Here is a 26,089-nt window from a genome sequence, read left to right as displayed (position 1 = left end):
TTTAAAAAACCCTACAAAATACAGCATCCTCAAATGGCTGGCTAAACCTGATGGACCATCAGCTCTTTTGTTAGGGAGCCTGCGGAGTTATCTGAACAGGAACTGCTTTTCTGCTTATTGCTCCCATTGAAATAAATGGTAGCAGTGAGGTAAGCACCAGGAAACTCCCAATTCTCAAATGAATCATGCGCAATGCACACACCACAACCAACACAGTGGCTTCAATTCACTAAGCAATTTAGACTAGTCTACTGATGATTTTTTAGTCTACTGATAGTTTGGTGTAAATCAGTTGCATCGAGGGGGAATTCACTAATAAATTACCGAATGTTTTAGACCTGTTTTTAGACCTGGTCTAAAACATTCGGATATTAGGTTGGTAAAGAGGGGGAAATTATCAAAGGATGCAATTCACAAACTAGTAGCTATGACTGACATCCTTCTCCTCTGATTAGCTCTCCTCTGGATACAATTAAACTCCTGCATAATTAATCCAAAAGGTTCCATCCTCACATCTGAAATACCTCACAGAATTACTTTAACAACAGAAATCAGCCGGTCTAATCTCTGTCAGAAAAAGTGGGCGTGGTCACTCCTTGTTTGCCTTTGTGAATTGCATCTTTTGATCATTTCCCCTGCTTTACCTACCTAATTACTGAATGTTTTAGACCAGTGGCTTGCAGTGACTGCCATGTATCCCCTTTTCTTATTTCTCTCTGCTTCAAACACAATAGGGAAAAGATAGCTGAGTAAGTTGTGTGCCCCTTCCTACACTGCGCCCTGAGGCTGGAGCCTCTCTTGCCTCTGCCACGGCCAGGCCCTGCACTAAAGCATCAGTAGACTAAAAACCCACCCACACTAAAGGTGGGTACACACATCAGTTAAAAGTCTTTGGAAAATGAAAGATCACAGACCAATTTTACCCCCTTCCATGTAGTATGAGAGCATACTCTACACAGTCTATTCTATTGAGCTGAACTCCCCATCAGATAAAAATCTTTGCAAGATGCTTAGAACAAGGATGTTGTACACATGCAAAAGATCAGTATCTGCAAAAGATCAGTTCCTGCAAAATGCACTCATAGTCTATGATATCTGCAGATCTCATACACACCTTGTTTAACGGACATTCAACTGCAGATCAGACAATTATCTGCAGATCTGAAGATCCATCCTGGTGGATCTGATCTGCAGATGATTGTCCATTAAACAAGGTGTGTATGAGGATCTGCAGATCTCATAGACTATGAGTGCATTTTGCAGGAACGGATCTTTTGCAGGAACAGATCTTTTGCAGATACTGATCTGTTGAATGTGTACAGCATCTTTGTGTTCAGCATCTTGCAAAGATTTTTTATCTGATGGAGAGTTCAACTCAATAGAATAGACTGTGTAGAGTATGACTCTCATACTACATGGAAGGGGGTAAACTTGGTCTGTGATCTTGCCTTTTCCAAATACTTTTATCTCAAGTGTGTATGTAGCCTATGAGTGCATTTTGCAGGAACTGATTTTTTGCAGGAACTGATTTTTTGCAGGAACTGATTTTTTGCAGGAACTGATTTTTTTGCAGGAACTGATCTTTTGCAGATACTGATCTTTTGCATGTGTACAGCATCCTTGTTCTCAGCATCTTGCATCTTGCAAAGATTTTTATACGATGGGGAGTTCAGCTCAATAGAATAAACTGTAGAGTATTGTACAAGATACAGAGGCGCCAAAAGAATAAAAGGTAATTAAATGAACTTAAAAAACCAACTGGTTAAACAGAGGAGGCAGCGGTGGTCCCACCCCCTCCAAACAGACACAGGCAAGGACTGTGATTCAGACAGTCAACAATTTATTCGGCGCCGAGCTCGCTGATATAATACTCCTACTGTATTTTGCCTGAGGAAGCGGGATGTATGACCCGTGAAACGCGTTGCATTGTTTTTTGGAGTTCCGAATAAATTGTTGACTGTCTGAATCGCAGTCCTTGCCTGTGTCTGTTTGGAGGGGGTAAGACCACCGCTGCCTCCTCTGTTTAACCAGTTGGTTTTTTAAGTTCATTTAATTACCTTTTATTCTTTTGGCGCCTCTGTATCTTGTACAGTACATTGAGTCCACCCTGGGTGGAGGGTTGTTACCCTATTTTCCTGTCTACAGAGAGTGACTTTTTATTCCTGAGTGGGGTCAGGATTGTTCTCCTCACCTGCCTATACAGTGGTTGCCTATTGGTAACCCTGGTTTGTAAGTATAATTTTAACTTCTCATTTATTTTGTTGTCCCCAAGACGAATTACACTATTGGGGCTCTTGGTGTCCCTCTGCTCTATTTTCTCTCAAACTGTAGAGTATGCTCTCATACTACATGGAACGGGGTAAAATTGGTCTGTGATCTTTCATTTTCCAAAGACTTTTAACTGATGTGTGTACCCATCTTTAGTGTGGGTGGCGATTTAGTGCAGACAGGGGCCTAGTGTAGAGGTGTAGTGTGGGTGGTGCAGTTTTGGGCGGAGGCTCATTGGCCTCAATTCACTAAGCAGTTTAGTCTAGTCTGATGGTTTTTAGTCTACTGATGCTTTAGTGCGGGGCCTGGCCGTGGCAGAAGCAAGGGAGGCTCCAGCCTCAGGGCGCAGTGTAGGAGTTCAGCTCAATAGAATACTGTGTAGAGTATGCTCATATACTACATGGAAAGGGGTAAAATTGGTCTGTGATCTTTCATTTTCCAAAGACTTTTATCTGATGTGTGTACCCACCTTAAGTCACCACCAACAAGGGCTTCCAGGTCCGTGCATATTTACAACCTTCTGCTAGTATATGGGCTCATTCACACTATGTGAGTTGCAGTGGGTTTTGACACACTGCACATAGTGTGCATAGAAAGTCCATAGACTTTCATTTTAACATTCACAGTACAGCAGTGAGTTGCTGAGCAGTGCATTTCAACTCGTCAGGAGTGATTAGCCTCATAAAAAATGCATGTTATGTGCGTTTCAGCGCATGGATCATGCAGATAAGCTCAGCTGAATCAGATGGTTTCCTTTCCTTCTACGTCACTTCACAGTGGTTTGACAGTGCAGTAAAACTCATAGAAACCTCATAGAAATGCATGGAAATGTGCAATGAAATGCACAAAAACTCACTCACCAATTCATGAGTTTTATTCATGCATTTAATGCATTTCAAAGTGTGAATAAGCCCTATAGGATGATTTTGTAACAATACTGGTCAAAATCCTTGTAATATAAAAGATTACAGTTGCCAGGTTGAGCTCTCCGCTTCAGGGTCTTACACTTACAGCTGTGGATTAGAATTATAGATTGCTCACAGATAGAAATGCAGATGAAAACTAATAATTGGAAAAGCTAGTGAATACGCGCAGTGGCGTAGCTAAGGAGCTATGGGCCCTGTTGCAAGTTTTACATTTGGCCCCCAAGCACTCTATACATAACAATTGACATGGTGCACCACAAACCTGCCAAGGACAACCACACTATGAGAGGTGGAAGAAGAGAATGGGGAACAGTTTAAGGATTACCACTGTTCAAAGCATCTATAGAAGTGATTATTACCAACACAGGACCAATAAAGAGCTAATACTGCAGTTGAGGGAGGGCCCCTCTGGCCCAAGGGCCCTGGTGCAGTCGCAACCACTGCACCCCCTATTGCTACGCCACTGAGAGGTAGCCATTTATAGAGACAGAACCTAAAGGTATAATTGTATAACACTAGAAATCCTAAGTGATCCAGCACATTTAAAAGTTTGCAATGTGTACCTGGGTCATGTGCAGCATTTTGTAAGGATGTACCTTTGCCTTGACACTTTACTGCATCAAGCACATAGAAACAGTGGCCAGTTTTTAATAGGTCCATAAGTACTCCACCTACGCTGTACAAACTACAGCAGCAAGAAAAGAACTCCTGGTTACCACAGGCATACTTACCATATGTGACATACCAACCCAGTGGAATTCAAATTCTATCTGAATTTGCTATAGCATTTTTGTGAATACAGACACATCAGTGTGGGCCAGCTCTGCTTCGTAACAGGAATTGATTGGCAAAAAAAAGGAGCAGAATCAACCTTGTCCACAAAATCAGAAATCAATTCTTTATTTTTATCTGGTAAACAAGTAATAAGGATGCTAACCAGGCAATCCAAAAGTTACAATCACTATTACTTTTCTTGTTGATAAATGATCATTCCCCAGTTTACCTGACTCTTATTTGGTACACACAAATTTGGTACGCACAAAGGAAGTTGCAGGGCATGCTGGGTTGTCCTTTTTTTGCATCTCTACTTTCCCCTCAGACTTAACTAATGGAGCCTGATTGGCTGAAGCCTCTTTCCCTCCTGTTTTCTCCTCCCACTCCTCTGTTCATCTCTGATTGGCCAATATTTCTCATGCTGAGACAATGCACTTTCTATAGTGGAGGGTGGGCAATGCATACACAATCAGGCAGAGGAAAGTAAGGGAGGAAATGACATTTCCTTGAGAATAGCCACAGTTAAAGTGGACCCAAATGAAAAATACACAATTTCAGAAATAAAATCTATTTTCTAAATTATAATACTAAATAGCAGCCTTTTTTCAGCTGCATGATGACAAATATAAAAATATATGACATTTATTGGAGGGACCCCTCCCTTCCTTTCATATTGCTGGCACAGAATCTGGCAAACTTGTGGAGTAGATGGTGTCCGGCAAAGGAGGAATTGCTAATGGCTGCCACCTGTATAGCCCTAGTTATGAAAAGAAAAGGGTGAAAAGCATGCACTGAAATGCTCATAGGCTTGAAGGAGTGTTTATTTATCTTTGTATGTGTCAGAGTGGTGCAACTAAATATTTTGAATAAAAAAAATGCTTGGTTTGGGTCCTCTTTAAAATGTGAAATGCTAAGAAGGATTTTTTTCTTTTTTTTTTTTTTACTGTAGAAAGATCACTAAAATCAAAATGTGAACAGTGCAATACATATGTTATGTAAGTAGAACAAGTATTTATCTACTTATGTATGTGGGTTTTTTTCTGAGATAGTATGGCTGACAGCTCCACTTTTAATTAACTGGTGGATACAAGATATGGATATCAGATAAGTTCTAAGCCTACCTTTTTTGCTTGTGCTACTGGTGATGAACTGACTGAGTATAAGTTGCTGGGAAAGATATATATTATATGAGTATTATATTATTATTTTCTCTTTACTATTTCTTCACTATTTAGGAGCTTGTTTCACCTAATGCTAAATTAATAGGGGGAGTTCAACTAAACTCAATTATAGGGCATGTTTTAAAACAAAATCTAATTGTAAAATAAAAAAATAATAAAAAAAGGTTTCAGTTGTGTCTCTAATAATGTGTTGCATAACCTTTGTGAAATATGGTTAGTTAGGTTATATGCAACTTATTGTGAAGAACAGTGTCTATATGTTTGTTTTTTTCATTTGTTTTTTTTATGTGTAATACCTGCCATTTTCACTGCGGAAATCTGACAATTGCCTTTCCTCTGTGTACCCTTTTCAGACTCTATTTTCCTAAATTGTTGCTGTAATTTTCTTCTGACCTTTATAACATTTTGTTAAGAGTAATTTCCATAAAAGCAGCTCATTACAGAAGGATCGCTGTGAACAATACCCACATAACTTACTTGGCATCCCTTTTGGTGCATTGAGATGGAGAAATGTTCCTAATGCACACACAGTATTTTAATGAATTGCGGGGTTTGCAATTTAGTCTACTCCAGCAAAGTCCTTAAATATAAGAATTTTAAAGGTATAATTTTGTTCTCTGATGTGAAACCATTCAACTACCAGTAGTTATACAGCAGTGCCAGCAGGTTATGCTGCAATTTATAGAGTACTTAAAAAACTGCCTTTAGGAATGAGTTAGAATGTTTGCATCAAAATGTGCATGTTCTCATCTCCTTTCATTTCAATGCATTTGGCTTAATTGTGTTTGTGTTCACAGACGCTTTCATGCATATTCTCATCTGTGCGAAAATGCGTTTTCTCATGCCCATAGACTTAAATGCACATGAAGTCTATGGTCTTCATGCTCATATCTTGTAACGGAAATTCTTATCTGTGCGAAAAAATGTTTTCTCATGCCATAGACTTCAATGCACTTGAAGTCTATGGGCATCCGTTGACTCATGCCCCTATATTTTCGCTGGAATTCTGTGCAAAAACAGGTGTTCTCATGCCCAAATATTTTCATCCGTGTGAAAATTTCCCATAAATGATGATGAAGTATAAAAACCATATTTGATCACCGAAACGATTGCCAGTTCAGCCAGTTAGTCACTAATTTACAGTGTAAAAATAGTTGTGCCAAATTAGATGAAAACAATGAAATCTATCTTTTAACATTGCTGGCTAAGATCTATGAGGCCTCCAGTCAGCACACATGACACAGGTGCATGTATTTGCATCTTTTTATTAGCTGACCGGCTGTCTGTGGACCCATTTAACCACTTGAGGACCACAGTGCTAACCCCTCCTAAAGACCAGGCCATTTTTTGCTAAATTGGCCACTGCCGATTTAAGGCCTCGCTGCAGGGCTGCACAACTCAGCACACAAGTGATCCCCCTAACTCCCTAACTCCCTCAGCCCAGTCAGCCAATCACGGCGATCGGCTCTCATAGGCTTCAGCCAATGAGAGCTGATTGCTCTCCTGTGTCCCAGGGGACAGAAGTGTCACACGGCTGTCCCCAGTACAGCGCTGCCTTAGATCGCAGCACTGTACTATGCTAATAGACGACGGTTTCGCCATCTAACTGTCTCCGAGCGGCGATCGCCAAGCGGAGATGTGCGCCAGTAGGCGCGCGTGATCTCCTGCAAAATCCAGCCCCAGGACTTGACACCAATTGGCGTTAGGAGGTCCGGGGGCTGCCGCGGTCACGCCCATTGGCATGACGCGGTCTTTAGGTAGTTAAAAGGCAAGTGCTGTCTTGGTGTGTGCATGTATTTCCTGGGTTTGGCATATTGTTTCTGTAGCAGCTGTGATTGGTTTCCCCAGTTGGTGAGCACTGGAGTCCACCTGCACTGCCTTTTTGGTGTTGTATGTGGACTGGGGGTCCTGGCACAGTGGCAGAGCCCAGGGTCCCTGCTTTTCATGTGCCCAGGTGTATTTTGTTTTTTAAACTCTTACTTCTGCTGCTCCTAGGGACAGGTCAGTGTAGGGAGGGAGGCCTCGAAGAGTGATACCTACGCGCGGTGCCCCCTGCTGGTCACTGCTGGTCACATGATCTATGATTGTGTGTGACTGAGGTCTCTCTCCTGTCTATGGCCGCCCATTTCTGCTCTTGCTGGATTTGGTATTGCAGACACAGGTGCATGTATTTGCATCTTCTTTATTAGCTGACCGGCTGTCTGTGGACCCATTTAAAAGGCAAGTGATGTCTTGGAGTGTGCATTTGTTTCCTGTGTTTGACACATGACTTTTGAACAGAAACCATAGCTCTGTTTGGTCAGATTGGCTAGAAATAATATAAAAGATGTACCGTATTTTGGAATCCTTTCGCTTTTTTTTTTATCAGTACAGTAGTTCCCTGTCATCTTTGCAAATTTATTGTCAGCATGGCTGTTGTATATTTTGCTATAGGGCCTTATGATTTATTCCTTGTTCTACTTTTTCCTTTTTTGTCGAATATTAAGGAGGTTATGGGGTCATTTTAATGTTTTCGGTATTGCAAGTTCTTCTCCGACTTTTTTTTAGAGGAATTAGGTGAATAAAAGCACCCACGGCTTGCCTTTTCCCCTGATGCTCATATGGTTTAGTTCAGCTGTTTGAATCTGAAGAAGAATGTGTGGTCAAATCAATAAGAACACTTTCATTTCCATGCTCTAGTAATGCCAAATAACTAGAATAATATGCAGTGACTACGGTTGTAGATGTGGGTTTCGCAAAATATCCACAAAGGGACAGATGCAGCAGAAATGGAAGCCGAGGGAACGCAGCGGGTAGATTTGTACAGTTCCTGCACAAAGTAATGGACAATGCATCAATATTTGTTCATCCAGCGATATTCATTGCGGAAAGGCAATGGAGTATGTCCTTACCCTGCTACTTAATTCAGGTAAACAAAAAGGCATGATAGCACATTACAAGAAAGCTGTGATTTCAACAATCACATTTTACATAGATACAATTTACAGCATCTACACACAAATACAACTAATCTATGACCACATTATAAAGCTATATGAAAGAAAACCTGTCTGTACAGAAATAGGTGAGCTGTAATGTTGGCGTCGCAATAACATACAGTGGGATGCGAAAGTTTGGGCAACGTTGTTAATCGTCATGATTTTCCTGTATAAATCGTTGGTTGTTACGATAAAAAATGTCAGTTATCATATAGGAGACACACACAGTGATATTTGAGAAGTAAGATTAAGTTTATTGGATTTACAGAAAGTCTGCAATAATTGTTTAAACAAAATTAAGCAGGTGCATAAATTTGGGCACCACAAAAAAGAAATGAAATCATTATTTAGTAGATCCTCCTTTTGCAGAAATTACAGCGTCTAAATGCTTCCTGTAGGTTCCAATGAGAGTCTGGATTCTGGTTGAAGGTATTTTGGATCATTCCTCTTTACAAAACATCTCTAGTTCATTCAGGTTTGATAGCTTCCGAGCATGGACAGCTCAGCTTTAACTCACACCACAGATTTTCAATTATATTAAGGTCTGGGGACTGAGATGGCCATTCCAGAACATTGTACTTGTTCCTCTACATGAGTGCCTTAGTGGATTTTGAACAGTGTTTAGGGTTGTTGTCTTGTTAAAAGATCCAGCCCTGGCGCAGCTTCAGCTTTGTCTTTGATTCCTGGACATTGGTCTCCAGAATCTGCTGACACTGAATGGAATCCATGCGTCCCTCAACTTTGACAAGATTCCCAGTACCTGCACTGGCCACACATCCCCACAGCATGAAGGAACCACCTATTTTATTGTAGCTAGCAGGTGTTTTTCTTGAAATGCTGTGTTGTTTTTCCTCCATGCATAATGCCCCTTGTTATGCCCAAATAACTAAATTTTAGTTTCTTCAGCCCACAGCACCTTATTCCAAAATGAAGCTGGCTTGTCCAAATGTGCTTTAGCATACCTCAAGCGGCTCTGTTTGTGCTGTGGGTGGAGATGCTGCATACAGCATCTCCTTGTGTAAAGTTGTTGAATGGTTGAATGATGCACAGTGACTCCATCTGCAGCAAGATGATGTTGTAGGTCTTCAGTGCTGGTCTGTGGGTTGACTCTGACTGTTCTCACCAGTCGTCGCTTCTGTTTATCCGAGATGTTTCTTGGTCTGCCACTTCGATCTTTAACTTGAACTGAGCCTGTGGTCTTTCATTTCCTCATTGTGTTCCTAACTGTGGAAACAGACAGCTGAAATCTCTGAGACAGCTTACTGTATCCTTCCCCTAAACCATGATGGTGAACAATCCTTTTGTCTTCAGGCTATTTGAGAGTTGTTTTGAGACCCCCATGTTGCTACTCTTCAGAGAAATTTAAAAGAGGAGGGAAACGTACAATTGACCCCCTTAAATACTGTTTCTTATAATTGGATTCACCTGTGTATGTAGGTCAGGGGTCACTGAGCTTACCAAGCCAATTTGAGTTTCAATAATTAGTTCTAAAGGGTTTGGAATCAATAAAATGACAAATTTATGCACCTGCCTAATTTTATTTAAACCATTTTTTGCGCAATTTCTGTAACTGCAATAAACTTAATTTCACTTCTCAAATATCACTGTGTGTGTCTCCTATATGACGTATTTAACTGACATTTTTTATCGTAACAACCAATGATTTATACAGGAAAATCATGACGATTAACAAGGTTGCCCAAACTTTCACATCCCACTGTATAGTAGAATGTAGTAAATTATTCATGATAAAGACTTTTATGGTAATCATTCTAGTTTCAGGGTCAGCATCAGGAACTCTCCCTATATCTAAATCTTGCTGTGTATTGATGTGTAGCCCCACCCTCCCATGATGTTTAGTATACACTATGAGGTCACACAGCCTTCTGCCCCAGAGCATCCTAAGAGAACAGGGCCCATATGCAATTCATTTTTTCTCCTGAGTTATCCTCTAAGAGGTCATTTTCATCTTCTTTTTAAAATAACTTTTCAACATTTTACAATTGAAAAAGTGCTATCAAATTTATTTTGAGTATTTCCTTGCTTGATGTTGGCTTAAAAGGCATTTTATTACAAGCAGAGATGGCCTGAACTGTTCACCAGGCGAATAGTTTGCAGCGAGCAAGTGGTGTTTGCGTGTGCCCCCTCAGGTGAACACATGGCATGTTCAACCCACCCCATATACATTATAATGGAGCCAAACTTTGATCCCTCACCCCAGAGTCAGCAAACACATGGTAGCCAATCGGCTATCCCTCCCACCTAGACCGCCCCCCCCCCCCACTATTAGAAAGCCAGCACAGCAGCCATTTTGCAGTCTATGTTTGGCTTCTGTGCTAGGCCGATCAGGGAGAGTGTGCTGCTGACAGGGAGAGCTTTTGGTACGCCTGTGTTCTGTGCCCTCAGTGCAGATTCTTGCTGCTACCACATTGTCCTGAACAGCTAAGCCCTTGTTAGCACATGTTAGCTGTTGGAGACAGGTCTGCAGGTCCTAGTAGTGCACCGACCATAACCTAATAATCCTTCGCCACCACTACTGGCATCTAGTATCCACTACTGCCCCCTGTATAAGGTCTCAGTGCAAAATCAGTGTTTTTTGGCCACTTAACTGTCAATGAAAAACCTCAGCCTGACCATAGAGGCTGGAAAACTGTGATCGCCTGCACTCCCGTGAATGTGCACACAAGCACGGCGGCCACTACACACCACTACACAAAGATTTCCGCAGAGAGAACTAACATTTATGTCCTGGAGGTGTCAAATAGCAAAAACAATGATGTGCTCACCTGACGTTATCACTAAAGCTCTTTGCGGTTCTTTGTGGTGTGTTTTTTAATGCGCCATTTCATCAGTTATTGTGAACCAGGCCTCACCCTTACACTACCTTATCGTCATGTACATACGTCGGACATATTAAAGCTCTTAATTCCGCAAATTTAGGAATGTACTGTGATTTCTGCCCTTTAGAGATGAACCCTCCTGGTGGTTTGTTAAAATCCGCCAAGGGGCAGCACAGCCGTTTTAAAAAAAAATTTTTTATATATATATATCATGTAGCGAGATCAGGAGAGATCAGGAGATCCCATTCAAAGAACGGGATCTCCTGGAGGGCTTCCCCCGTCACCATGGTGATGGGCGGGATGACGTCACCGACGTCCTCGACGTTGTGACGTCAAAGGGGACTCCGATCCACCCCTCAGCTCTGCCTGGCACTGATTGTCCAGGCAGTGCACGGGGTCTGGGGGGAGGGGGCGCGACGGATAGCAGCGGATCGGCGGGGAGCGGCGGCGATCGGATTGCACACGCAGCTAGCAAAGTGCTAGCTGCGGGTAGCAAAAAAAAATTATGCAAATCGGCCCAGTGGGGCCTGAGCGGTGCCTTCCGGCGGCATAGCCCGAGCTCAGCTCGGGCTTACCGCCAGGCAGGTTAAAACATGACTCTGCGTCAACTACATAATTCTTGGTGGGACTTTTGCCATGAACACCCCTCCGGCATGCCCCCGTCCAGGTGTTAGACCCCTTGAAACAACTTTTCCATCAGTTTTGGGCCCACAAACAGTTTTAAAATTCGCCTGCCCATTAAAGTCTCAAACATTTCAACAGCTGCTGACTTTGGCGAGTAATGGCAGAGCCCCCAAACATGCTAGAAACACCACATTTGCAGGGTATGTTAAGGAGTGCAGAGGAAGCAAGAGGGAAAAAAAAGACCCTATAGTTTTTGAGAAAATCGATGTTAGAGGAAAAAAGTTTCAAAATGACAGCTAATGTATTAACATGTATATAAATGTATTTATTTGTAATGTTTATATGTGTTCAGAGTATGGGAAATAGATAAAAAATGACATAGGGTCCCCCCCCTTATCCCCCATGCAGGCTGGGGTAGCCAGGATGCGGAGCCCCGGTCTTTTGGGGGGGGGGAGGGGGAGAATATTTTGTTTGGGTTTATTACCTGTTTATTGAGAATTATGTTATATATGACAATACATTCCCATTTATAAAACTCTCTTCCATCTTATGTTCATATACCCCAGTGCTCACAACAATGGCCAAGCAGGCTATAGCGTTTTTCTCTTTACTTGTGTTCCACAAATGATTTAAGACCATCCAATTTGCATTATACATGTTAATAACATTGCACAAGATGTAAAAATTATAAGGGAAAAGTCACATTAAGCAATGTGCTAAATGGATACAGACCATCACAACCTTTAAAGAAAGGAAATTTCATGAGCTTGGAAAGTAAGAAATTATAACACAAAAGGAAACAACATTCTTTGTAGTTTTTAGATATTTATAGAAAACTAGAAGTATTTTCTTTTTTGTTAAGCATAGAAAAAAAGAGAAGACAAAGGAAACTATTGTTTGCTCCACTGAATTCTTTAAACTCCTCGCATTCTGAAGCCTGATGCCAAGAATCTGCAATAATGGGCAGTTGAATACTTGCAACAATGCCCTAGATTTGTCAGATGCTAAAAACCAATTTACAAAAAAAAGATCCAATCTTTGCTGACATACTGTAAAAGCTTCAGTTTTTCTTTTTGCATAGGTAGTGGTACCTAGACCTCAACTGAAGATGCGGTAATAAATATGACATGATTCATCTCTTAATGGAAGTACACAGATAATTTATGTGTTTCTTAAAAAAAAAGGGTGTTTCTTAAAAAAAAAAAAAAAAAAAAAACGCTGTATTGTACAGAAGAAAAATAAATAGTTATTTAAAAGCCTCTACAGAATTTTTCTTTCCTTTTCTAGCATATTGAAGGCTCAATACACCACAAAATATCTCCTTTACCAGTGATTCTCAACTTTAGGAGTCACACAGGATGACAACTATCAGCAGCAGAGAGGGTGCTCACCTAAATAGGGAGCACCTGTTCATCTTTTCCAGTTCATTGCCGCTTCACTAGTATTCCATGACATGTGCAGAGTGATAGAGCATTCCATGTCTTTGCAGCAGTCCCAGCATAGAGTGATGTTTTCTGTAGCTGTTTGCCCCCAACAAACCAGCAATGTGCAGCACCCGTGGAATCCATTGGGAGCTCCCTACTGCTTACCCATAATCCTGCTACATAACATATGTCGCATGGCACAGGAATAATAGCAGGATAAACTGCAACAGACACTGCTGATTGCAGATCTGAATAGGGCACATAAGCACAGGAAGAACATTGCCGTATGCCAGGACTGCTGTAAAGAGGTACAAAGAGCATGACTTGTGATTGTGTATGGGCATCTTCTCATTACTGTCACATAATGCCAGCGAACTGTTAACTAGTAAAAAGTGGAGGGTTTTGGCGACAGGAAAGAACTGACAAATCTGGGGTAGAGATGGCCCGAACGGTCCGCCAGCGAACTGGAACCGGCGAACTTCCGGGGAACCGCAAACTTTTCCGGAAGTTCGATTCGCCCCCATAGTGCATCATTAGGATCACAGTCAGCAGGCACATTGTAGCCAATCATGCTACACTCCCTCCTGGAGCCCCCCCCTTATAAAAGGCAGGCAGCGTCAGGCATTGGACTCACTCGTGTGCCTGCAGTAATTAGAGAAGGGAGAGCTGCTGCTGCTGCTGCTGCAGAGAGAGCGATAGGGAAAGCATAGTTAGGCTCTTGTAGGTTTGTTAGCTTGCTCCTTGCTGATTCTTATTGCTAAGAAAGCACCCCTCAACAGCTCTTTTGAGAGCTAATCTTGTTCTTGTGATCTCTTCTTTTTTTTTTTTTCTTTGTGTAGCCCACTTGCATTATATACAGCCCTGTCAGTCCATCGCAGCTGGCCTTTGGCCCCTTCAGGGCCGGTTTAAGGGGCCCTGTGGCCCCAAGGCAAACTTAATCTGTGGGGCCCTCCTTCCCCCCACAGTTTCCTCCTGACCACTAATAATAATAATTTGCCTCACCAGGATTGCACTTTTATTTAGCTTCCTGTATGACAAGAAGACACAGACAGGGTGAATGAGGGAGAGCTGGTGCACACCAAGAGGGCTTCTGAACATTTTTCAAATTGACAGTGATTTGAAAAGCGCTTGGCTAATGTTACCCTATGACGGTATTCTCACAGCAGGCAGCAGCATTGTGATTTTTTCAAAATTGCAAACACACAGCATATAGCATGTTTTTGAGCGATTCATTCAAAAATCGCTCTGTAAAAAAAAAGCTTCACAAAATCGCACTCACAAATTGCTAGCGATTGCTATTGTGATTTTGGCATGCACTAGCCCAGAGAGAGGAGGAGTGGAAAGAAATTGAGAATAGCCTGAGATGGAGCAGAGAGCTTATCTGTATTGCACTCCCACATTACACAGAGGCTATTATGACTCCTGTCTCAGTCTCTCACACAAGTCAGAAAGCAGCCCTCCTGGAGTCTAGGGACTGTCAAAAACTTTTCAACTTGTTTAACACCTTAAGAAAAGGTGGGGGGAAAGGCTGCGCGTCCATAAACACATGCTGCAATTGAATGGTTAATCGCACAGGCATACACCGCCTCTGCTAGACTGAAAAATGCATGCCCTGCATCCAAGACAAGTGCTAACATTTATTAAACTAGGAGGAACTTTAGCTTCCAATATGGTTTACATGCAAAGTATATTATACTAGACACTTGCGCCACGGTGAGGCAAACCTCCGGGCAAGTGACCTAACCTAAATTTAAAACCTTGTGAGCAGCTAAGCAAAAAAATGTGTAACTTACATTTGGTTGAACAGCGAGGAGAACGCCAGCGCATACCTCTAAGGCTGCATCCGAAATGACCACCAGCTCAGTGTACAGCACCTAAATAGATTTTCTGCACACTTTGCATTCAATTCAGATGCAAATCATATGCAAATCTGCTACTACTTATTATGCAAACAGGAAACTCAGGAGGAGGGGCTGGGAGCAGCTAACCTGACAGTTACATAGTTACAAAGTTAAGAAAAGGTGGGGGGAAAGGCTGCGCATCCCTAAACACATGCTGCAATTGAATGGTTAATCACACAAGCGTACACCGTCCCTGCTAGACTGAAAAATGCATGCCCTGCATCCAAGACAAGTGCTAACATTTATTAAACTAGGAGGAACTTTAGCTTCTAATATGGTTTGCATGCAAAGTATATTATACTAGACACTTGCGCCACGGTGAGGCAAACCTCCGGGCAAGTGACCTAACCTAAATTTAAAACCTTGTGAGCAGCTAAGCAAAAAAAAATGTGTACCTTACATTTGGTTGAACAGCGAGGAGAACGCCAGCACATACCACTTTGATTTGCATCTGAATTAAATGCAAAGTGTGCAGAAAATCTATTTAGGTGCTGCACACTGAGCTGGTGGTCATTTCGAAAGGAGCCTTAGTGGTATGCGCTGGCGTTCTCCTCGCTCTTCAACCAAATGATAGTTACACATTTTTTTGCTTAGCTGCTCACAAGGTTTTAAATTTCGTTGTTTAACACCTTATCCACAAATGCAGTCATTATAACAACGGGGAGCGACCAGACAGATATTTTCCCACAGACCCTCCAGGCAAGCTCTGCATCATGCTGTGTATATTTACCAGCTTGTCTGCCCTGGAATTGCACTTTTATCTGCTAGCAAGTGTTTTGCATTGCCTTACAACAACAAACCTGAATACACCAGGCACTGGACCGGCCCTAAATCACTGAATAAAAGGCGGCCTGGGGGGGAAATTGCCCCCCTTCCCTCAGCACTAGAGAAAGGGGGAAAACAAGGGGGAATGAGGGAGAGATGAGGAGTGGAGAGCTTGAGATAGGGCTGGTGCACACCAGAGCGGTTCTGAAGCATTTTTTTAAAATGCTTGCAGGGGGGAAACCGCTTGGCTAATGAAAGTGAATGGGCATGAGCACACCAGAGCGGCTCGTTTTTCCACTAAATGCAAACTCGGGGGCTGCAGCATTATTGAGATTTCTGAGGCGTTTCTGCCTCAATATAAAGTATAGGAAAGTGGAAAACCGCTCTGAAAAACCCGTTTTTGTTACAGAAGCTGTTCAGTAAGAGCTTTACTGGAACAATATATAAAATCTGCTACACAAAAACGCTAGGCATGTTTAGAAAACCTCTCTAAACATGCCTAGAATCGCTCTGAAATCTGCTTCAAAAACCTCTAGCATTTTGCAGATCTGCTAGAGGTTTTTGGTGTGCATTGTCTGGGCCATAGAGCAGAGAGCATATCTGTATTGCAATCCCACATCCCACAGAGGCTACTTGCCTGTAATGTGTCTCCTGTCCCTGCCAGTCTCTCAAACACTTTTCAACCTGTGAAATACCTTATGTAGCTGTCCACATCAGTCTTTACAATAGTCAAAGAGCTGAGTTTTTCCCACAGACCCTGTAGGAGGCAAGCCTCTGTACCGTTACCAGCTTGCCAGCTGCTTCAGTGATTTCAGGGAATTTTTTAAAGGTACAGGAGGTATTCCAGACATCCAGCTAGCCAGTGATGTCTCACAACCATTCACCTTTTCTTGCACACAGTCACAGCATGTCTCTATCCCTCAGCCCCCTCTCCCAGGAGATCAGGGGACATCTGCAGCCTGAAAGATAAGATGCAATGCACAGTGAGTTAGACTCAGGGTGATGTGTCCTGTTCCTGGCTGCTTCCAGCCTTGTCAGCAGCACACACAGACACAGCATGTCTCCCTCCCTCAACCCCCCCTCTCCCAGTGCAGTGAGTAACACAGACTCACTGAGATGTGTTCATGCTCTGGGCTGCTTCTGCTTCACAGTCTGCCCCCCTGCTTGTACACACAGACACTATCACTATACCTCACAGATCAGCAGCCCCTGAATGCCTGGGAGTGGGCAGCGGAACTTCCTGAAGTGTGCTGGTAGACGGGGCAGCCTGCATACACTTGGCTAGTAAAAACAAATAAACAGCAGTGGGGAAAACAACTCTGTCAGCAGGGAGCCTTTGAAGTGGTGGGGGCCCTAGGGCAAATGCCTAGCCTGCCTGAATGGTAGCGCCGGCCTTGGGCCCCTTGGTGGTAATTGCTACTGTGCCACTTCCAGGCCCAGCACATTCAGTAACTACCTGTGTGTGCGACAGGCAGCTGCACATTTGTAATCCCAATCACTGCACCTGTTCACTGTTCAGTGCACCCACCTACCTACGTGAGCACACGCAGTGTCACTGTGCCTGTCCGGTACCTGTGTGTGTGTGTGTGTGTGTGACAGGTGCACATTTGTAATACCCACCACTGCATATACCTACCTGTTGTTCAGTGCACCCACCTACCTACGTGAGCGCACGCTGTGTCACTGTGCCTGTCCGGTACCTGTGTGTGTGTGTGTGTGTGTGTGTGAGACAGGTGCACATTGTAATACCCACCACTGCAATCTGGTACCTGTGTGTGTGACAGGTGCACATTTGTAATACCCACCACTGCATATACCTACCTGTTTTTCAGTGCACCCACCTACCTACGTGAGTGCACGCAGTGTCTCTGTGTCCGTCCGGTACCTGTGTGTGTGACAGGTGCACATTTGTAATACCCACCACTGCATATACCTACCTGTTGTTCAGTGCACCCACCTACCTACGTGAGTGTACGCAGTGTCACTGTGCCTGTCTGGTACCTGTGTGTGTGTGTGTGAGACAGGTGCACATTTGTAATATCCACCACTGCATATACCTACCTGTTGTTCAATGCACCCTCCTACCTACATGAGCGCACGCAGTGTCACTGTGCCTCTCCGGTACCTGTGTGTGTGTGACAGGTGCATGTTTGTAATACTAGTCATTGCATTCACAGTACCTGTGTGACTGCACTCTGTGTAATTTACCACTCCGAGCATACCTGTTAACTGCACCTGTGTGACAGCTGCACATTGTATTGTAATACCAGTCACTGCATACCTTTCACTGCACCTGTGTGACTGCACATTGTATTAGGCAAGTCAGTGCATACCTTTCACTTCATCCCCCCGATATGGACAAAACGGGCAGAGGCAGGGGCAGACCCAGAGGCTGGCCACCCGGCAGGTCTGTTCGAGGTCATGCTGACGTGATTTCGTATGGCCCAGGCCCAAAGTACAGTGCTCAGAAGAAGGCACGTCCCATCAACTCCCAAGATTGTCAGGACGTGGTTGACTATTTGACACAGAACACCCCATCTTCCGCAGCCACCAGCGCTACTACAAGCACCACATCCGCTGCATTTGACACTTCGCAGGAGTTATTTGGTGGGGAAATGACTGATGCACAGCCAATATTGTTACAAGATGAAGGCGCTAAGCAAGTTACACCACCTCATATGTCTGAGTTAGGCGACACTACGGACGTAACGTGTGAGGAGCAGGATGATGAAGTACCTGCTGTTGGTGCAGTTTATGAGGTGTCTGAGGCAAGCGAAGCTGGGGAGGATGATTATGATGATTATGATGATACGGATGCCACGTGGGATCCTAAGAGACAAGATGACCAAGGGGACAGTTCAGAGGGGGAGCCAGAGAGGAGTAGGAGGAGACGAGTTGCTGAAAGAAGCAGGGGGAGCTCATCATCAAAAACAGCTGGTGGCAGTGTCCAGCGCCATGTATCGCCACCTATGGACAGCCAGCCAACATGCCCTTCAACGTCAGCTGCTGATGCCACCATAGTGCCCACACCCCAGAGGGGCTCAGCGGTTTGGACATTTTTTTAGTGTGTCTGATGTAGATCAGAGCAATTCCATCTGTTCTCTCTGCCTCCAAAAATTGAGCTGTGGAAAGGCCAACACCCACGTAGGGACAACTGCCTTACGAAGGCACATGCAGAAAAGGCACAAACTGCAATGGGAAGACCAACTGAGGAAAAGCAGCACACAAAAACAAAGTCACCCTCCTTCTCCTCTTCCTCCTTCAGGTGCATCATCTTCACCAGCTTTCTCCCTTGCACCTTCACAATCACAGCCACCCTCCTCCACTCCGCCTCTCACCTTGAGCGGTTTCTGCTCCTCTGCCCACAGCAGCAGCCAGGTGTCCGTGAGGGAAATCTTTGAGCGGAAGAAGCCAATGTCTGCCAGTCACCCCCTTGCCCGGTGTCTGACAGCTGGCTTTTTGGAACATTTGGCTCGCCAGCTGTTACCATACCAGCTGGTGGACTCTAAAGCCTTCCATAAATTTGTGGCCATTGGGACACCACAGTGTAAGATACCAGGCCACAATTATTTCTCTAAAAAGGCGATACCCAAACTGTACCATGAAGTTGAGAGGCAAGTGGTGTCATCTCTGGCACACTAAAAAACACAAAGGAAAGAGATATCCCCTACTCTCATAATATAAATCATCAAACACTTACTGAGAAAACACTGGATAAGAAGCCAAAAAGTAAATGCAAAAAGTTTTATTACACCAACTACAAAAAATAAATACAATTAAAAACAACCAGACCTGGGTCATAGGCCCCTAATACAATTGATAGCCGAGCACTGCATAAAAAAATGTATCCAAAATAATAATACTCGAAAAGATAAGAAACACTCTCCTGAGAGACTGTGGTTAAAAATTACATATACCAGCGTCAGAAAATTTTTCTCAGTAAGTGTTTGATGATTTATATGATGAGAGTAGGGGATATCTCTTTCCTTTGTGTTTTTTAGTCTATGTCTTAGGTCTGTGACCTATTTCCCCCTCTCTTTACCAATAATTGGTCTTACTAGCAATATTAATTGCTGTAATTATGCATGCTCTTCTTTCCCTTGTTTAAAAAATCATCTCTGGCACACAGTGTTGGGTCAAGGGTCCATCTGGCCACGGATGCCTGGTCTGCCAAGCACGGTCAGGGCAGGTACATTACTTACACAGCCCATTGGGTCAACCTGGTGACCGATGGCAAGCAGGGAGTGCGTGGCTGTGCAGCGGACCTAGTGACACCTCCACGGCTTGCAGGCAGGCCTGCTGCCACCTCCTCTCCTCCTGCTACATCCTCTTCGTTGTCGTCATCCTCCTCCTCCTTGGCTGAGTGGCAGTTCAACTCTACTGGTGCTGCGATCTCCTCTCCAGCTACACAGCCCCATCTCTCCTGCATGCCAGGTACGACAGTGTCACGCCATTTTAGACATGTCTTGCCTCAAAGTGGAGAGTCACACTGGAGCAGCTCTCCTGGTTGCTCTTAACAAACAGGTGGATCAGTGACTGACCTCGCACCAATGGACATCAGCACCGTGGTGTGTGACAGTGGCAGCAATCTAATTTCAGCTTTTAATTTGGGAAAGTTGACACATGTTCCCTGCATGGCACATGTGCTGAATCTCATCATTCAGAGATTTGTGTCTAAGTACCCAGGCTTACAGGATGTCCTGAAGCAGGCCAGGAAGTTGTGTGGGCATTTCAGGCGGTCTTACACAGCCATGGCACGCTTTGCTGACATTCAGCAGAGAAAAAACTTGCCGTTGAGACGCTTGATTTGCAATAGCCCGACTCGCTGGAATTCGACCCTGGTTATGTTCGACCACCTGCTACAACAGGAGAAAGCCGTCACCCAGTATTTCTACAACTACAGTAGAAGGACAGAGTCTGGGGAGATGTTCTGGCCGAAGAACTGGACTCTCATGTGAAATGCCTGCAGGCTCATGAGGCCGTTTGAGGAGGTGACAAACCTGGTGAGTCGCAGTGAAGGCGCCATCAGCGACTTGATCCTGTATGCTTTTTTCCTGGAGCGTGGCGTGCGTAAAGTGGTGGATCAAGCTGTGGACGAGCGTGAACAGGAACAGAAACAGAAACAGGAGGAAGAGTTGTGGGATCAATTCTTATCAGAACAAGTATGCTTAAAAACAAGAAGAGAATCGAGAGCCCAATATGGTGCAGTATTGTCAGGTAAAATGAAGAGTTCAATACAATTTTATGTATATATATACTCACAAACACGGGTTACCAATAGGCAACCACTTTAAATGCAGGTGGGGAGCATTAGGACCTGACCCCACTCAGGTTAAGAAGTCGCTCTCTGTAGATAGTAGATGGGGATGCACCCCTCCACCCAGGGTGGACTAGAAGATCAGCAAAAACTCGGTATACAGAGGCGCCAGAGTAGAGTAAAACGTTTTAAAAACCGCTTAAAAGGAGAGGGGGATGTTAAGGTGGACTCACCTACCTCTTACAAAAAAAGAAAACTCACTTGAGTCTCAATAAAATAGAATTGTCAAGTAATTTATTCAACTCCACAAATGCAACGCGTTTCACGGGCGTGACCCCGCTTCCTCAGGCAAAAATGGGAGCACAACTCAGTGGGTCAAGCAATAAGTTTGAGCGCCTCTGTCCAAGAGGCGCTCAAACTTATTGCTTGACCCACTGAGTTGGATTATACCTGTCAGTCAGTGCATACCTTTCACTTGAATGAATGGATGGCAGACTTGCCCTTCATAACACATTGACGTTAAAGGATTTAAAGTTGATTCATCTCATATACAGCAGAGCCTCGAAAGTCCTCCTGTATTATTTTTTTGTCACTACCTCGGGACTTGCCATGCCTGCTGCCTTCCTTGGATGTGTGGTGGTAGCCGTTTCTCAGGCTCCAACTCCGGACCGGGATTGAATCCTGATTCTCCGGCCATTACCCATGGTCATCATGGTACCGAGAAAGTACCATCGAAGGTTTCACACAGTTGAATGAATGGCAGACTTGCCCTCCATAACAGATTCTCATTACAGGTACTGAACAGCTAGCAGAAAAAGTAATTTAAAAAAATAGATGTAAGCTTTAACTATGGTAGAGAAAAAACCATCGAAAGATAAGACAGTCAGACATTACCTGACATCACTGAGTGAGGAAGAGCAATCTCGTCATAGTGCTCAGTAGTCCAGCACGGTCGTCACCACACAAACAGCTGTGTGCGGTGTGTTACACAGTGAGTTTGGTCTGTCAGTGTGAAGCAGTACATTAATTACACTCCCTGATTGATGTATACACATGCAAGATGTTTTAAAGCACTTTAGGCCTCCAATTTAGCATGCAATGTGATTTCTGCCCTTAAAACGCTGCTTTTGCGTCAAATCCAGATTTTTCCTCGTGACTTTTGGCGTGTATCCCACCCCGCCATCTAAAAACTCAGATGTTAGACCTCTTGAAACATATTTTCCATCACTTTTGTGGCCAGCATAAATGTTTCTAGTTTTCAAAGTTCCCCTCCCCATTGAAGTCTATTGCGGTTCGCGAAAGTTTGCATGTTCGCGAACGTTTGCGGAGGTTCGTGTTTGCGGTTCGCGAACCGAAAATCGGAGGTTTGGGCCATCTGTAATCTGGGGGAACTTCACTGAACACATCTCAGTAGAGATGGTCTTAACAGTTTGCTGCCGGACAGTTCCCGGCGAACTCGGGATGTTTGCCGTTCGCATTTAATGCAAATTTTTTTGTTAAAAATATGCAATTTTCATTTAACATTAAAGTCAATGGCCACCGACTAGAACTTTCAAAAAGACCTTAAAGTTTTGGAGAAAATTGATTTTAAATTTGTGATAGGAAAAAAGTTATAAATTTAAATGCGGTAAATGACAAATAATGTATCAACCTAAGGGTAATGAAAATGTACATATATCAAAAGAAAGAGCAATGAATTTCATAACAGGGTTTCCAGGGGGGACGTACACAGTGCGTATGGACCACCTGGAAACCCCGTGGAATTGGCAACACTTTGGCCAGGGATCGCTATACAGCATCAATATGGCTGTATAAGGTTCCCTTGCAACTTTACCTATTTTTTGGACCTTTTTTTGTTTACTCCCCCTCCCCCCCCCCCCCCCCCAGCTTCTTTAAACTCTTGTCCCCCATGCAGGCTGAGATAGCCAGAATGTGGACCTCTGCATGCATTGTACCACCTCTCTTATGCCTTGAATGCTGTAATGGTATAGTGACACTTTGATGAACTGTTGTTTTTGGGCTTAACAGTTGTTGTTTGTATCAGTTAATTTGGTTATATCAGTTAAAAATGACATATGTATTTGACATAAAATGCAGTGAAGACTGGGCACCACCATGGGGGATTAAAGTTAGGCACCATTAGGGGGGTTAGGCACCACCATGGGGGGTCTTAAGATTAGGCAACACCACAGTGTCTTTGGGTTGGGCACCATTGGGGGGGTCTTAAAGTTAGGTACCACTAGGGGGGGTTTAGGGTTGGGCACCATCAGGGGGTGCTTAAGGTTAGACACCACCAGAGAGGTCTTAGGGTTAAGCACCACCAGGGGGGGGTCTTAAAGTTAGGCATAACTAGGGGGGTTTTAAGGTTAGGCACCACCAGGAGAGGGTATTGTGTGAGAGTGGGGAGAAATTAGGTCATAGTAATCACTTTTCTCGGCTATATCACTTTTCTTGGCTATATCACTTTTCTTGGCTATATCCGGCGCCCTTTTATAGACAAAAAAAATCTTTGCTATATCTAGCACCCTTTTATAGATCAACAAAAATCTCGACTATATCCAGTGCCCTTTAATAGCTGGAAGAAAAATATTGGCTATATCCAGCACTCTTTTATAGCCGAACAAAAATTTTGACTATATCCAATGTCCTTTTATAGCCGAAACAAAAATCTTGACTATATTCAGCACCCTTTTATAGCCGAAAAAAAACAAACAAAACCTTGGCTATATCCGGCGACCTTTTTTCCAGGTGCCCTTTTCACTTGAATGTTTTCTGAAGCACTTAAAGAACAAATAAACAGTGAGATACAGCTTCAGATAATGTTTTACTACGGGAAAGTTCAATGGGTCATTTTTTCTACTTTGTGCTTTAAAGACAGAGTGTGCTTCTAAAACTGCAACTGTGACCAAATGACACAATGTTACAAAAGCTAAATAACTGAAAATAATGTTCTATCCCTTATCCGTACTACACATGCAATTCATTATATCATACGTATCCATCTGGCTACTTTATAACTTTGGAGTTTTACAGTTTAGGTTCACTTAAATAAATAATGAGCTGCAATGTCAAGCAAATGTCAAACAGTTACATGCAGTCATGAAATTATACAGTAGCAACAAAGTACAGCATTGCATTTTGCCTGAGAACAGATAGAATGTGTTTTTTTGTTTGTTTGTTTTTTAATATAAAAAAATATAATATCGATTACCTGCTGTAGATCCAATGTAATGGTCACATAATGGTACTGCATCCCATTTTTGATGCTCGGACTTTGCCACCAGGTTCTTTTGCCATTGATGGCATGACTAATTGGATAATGCACTATAACAGGAAGGAAAAGGAAGAAAAGTGACTTGCCAGACACATATTACTTTAGATAGCTAATTATGTATGCAGTCCCTTTTTCTTTTGCTTGCATAATTAAGAGCAAGATTTAGCTATAATAAGAAAATTAATTTTGTTAGAAATGGCTAACTTATTATCAAAAGAGATTGCTGCAAATACAAGCGACAACATTAATATTTATGCCTATAAGTTGCACTTTTTCCTGCAGCAATTACTTTCTATTACTAGACAATTCAGTAGACATCGGCTGTAAGTTTGTTTGGCTTCAAGAGAACTGGTCACATGTGATAATCTAGCATTATACTTATTATGGCCACCCTGATTGAATCTGAACGTCTTGTATATGGTACTCCACAGCATTGTACTTCGTATTTGCTCAAAAAACGTGCTGAGTAGACTCTCCCACTTTTACCAGGTTTGATTCACACTGATAGAATGGCTTCTGTTGAGTTGTCAACCAGTGGCTCGATCTGAAGTAAAGCAATAATGGAGTTTCGCAATAGGTCAGCCTGTGCATATCCTCCAAATAACAGCTAGACAGCTTGTTCCCCTAAAAGATGTAACCAGGCAGCAGAATGTTCCCCAGATAAAAATTAGTATATGTATGTAAAACTACTTGTGGGGAAAGCACCGCACTCCAGTGTGTGGCCCCAAAACGATCCTCGGACATGCAGGCTAGACTCTTATTGCACATGTATGTGATGGAACAATAAACTAATCGCTGATTGTTCCTGCAAGTCTGTGTGCGGACTTCTTGCTTGATACTATTGTACATAAAACTAGACAAGTACAATTCAGGGGGAGAAAGGGAATCTGTACAGAGAACACCAAGGATGCTATGGAGCAGCGCCTCGCCCATGGCACAAGCCATTCTTGCACCCCTGTAGATACGCCTTTGATACGGCCTCTGAAATTATCAAAAATTAACCTTACGCAGGCCAATAGCAGCCTAATTTCGCAAGCAATTGATCACTCCCAGTCCCAGATCAAGAATTGCTTTGAACACAAATCGAATAAAACATGTATAGTATACATGGCGATTTATACCTCCCTAATTGTGTTGCTGTATTTAAATCAACTCCAATGTAGTTTGTTTAACATGCTATTGGTATACAAGGGACTGCTATGAAGATCAGCAATTAAAGAGGCACTACACTTTTATCATAAATAGATATCAGTCCAATCAGCACAAACTATTGTGTGGTGTATGTTATTAAAAAGTATATTTCCAATTTTAATGGCATCCAGCTAAGAACTGCAGAAAATGTCAGTAGGCTTAATTTGTACTTCTTTGCAACCATGGCAACTGTACTTTTTAGAGAACAGATTATCAACAACACAATATTATACCTAAGCAAGAGAATTAGATTATCAAAACGTAACTTTTAATATCTATGTTAAAATGGTTTGCCTACAAAACCAATATAAAATAGTTTTTCAATTCTGAATCTAATTCTAATCTCAAGACACTTTAAAGCAATCGATTCTTGCTCATATATTAGAGTCTACCCTTTCTATTCAGACACAATTTGCAGTAACAATCAAAGTGCAAAATGCATGCCAAAGATACCCATGAGGCTATGATACAGTTTTTTGCTTTTCTTTGATTGTCATTGCACTTTTAAGTATAGCACCGTGAAATGCTTTGCACCTTATATATGTACCCCTGACAACGTCCCTATTTTAATAGGGTGGAACATGTTGGGTGACGGGGTGGCGTACGTTAAAAAAGGGCGCCGGGAAAAAAGGGCGCAGGGTTTTAAACGATAATCATTAATAACGTTTAAAAAAAATTTGTGCTAT

General features: G+C 43.0%; 1 protein-coding gene across 11 annotated transcripts in view; it reads right to left on the bottom strand.

The window, feature by feature from the left end:
• LAMA2 (laminin subunit alpha 2) overlaps nucleotides 1-26,089 on the bottom strand; it is a 1,150,433-nt gene that overhangs the window by 926,263 nt on the left and 198,081 nt on the right. For all 11 annotated transcript variants that reach the window (XM_068231524.1, XM_068231529.1, XM_068231525.1 and 8 more), the window contains exon 3: nucleotides 24,150-24,262. In XM_068231524.1, coding sequence (XP_068087625.1) covers nucleotides 24,150-24,262 — 113 coding nt within the window. The remainder of the gene's footprint in view (nucleotides 1-24,149; nucleotides 24,263-26,089) is intronic.

The sequence above is a fragment of the Hyperolius riggenbachi genome, chromosome 4 (genome assembly GCF_040937935.1).
Source record: "Hyperolius riggenbachi isolate aHypRig1 chromosome 4, aHypRig1.pri, whole genome shotgun sequence".
Taxonomy (NCBI): domain Eukaryota; kingdom Metazoa; phylum Chordata; class Amphibia; order Anura; family Hyperoliidae; genus Hyperolius; species Hyperolius riggenbachi.
Note: the sequence above shows the minus strand (reverse complement) of the source record. Positions and strands in the feature narration are given on the sequence as shown.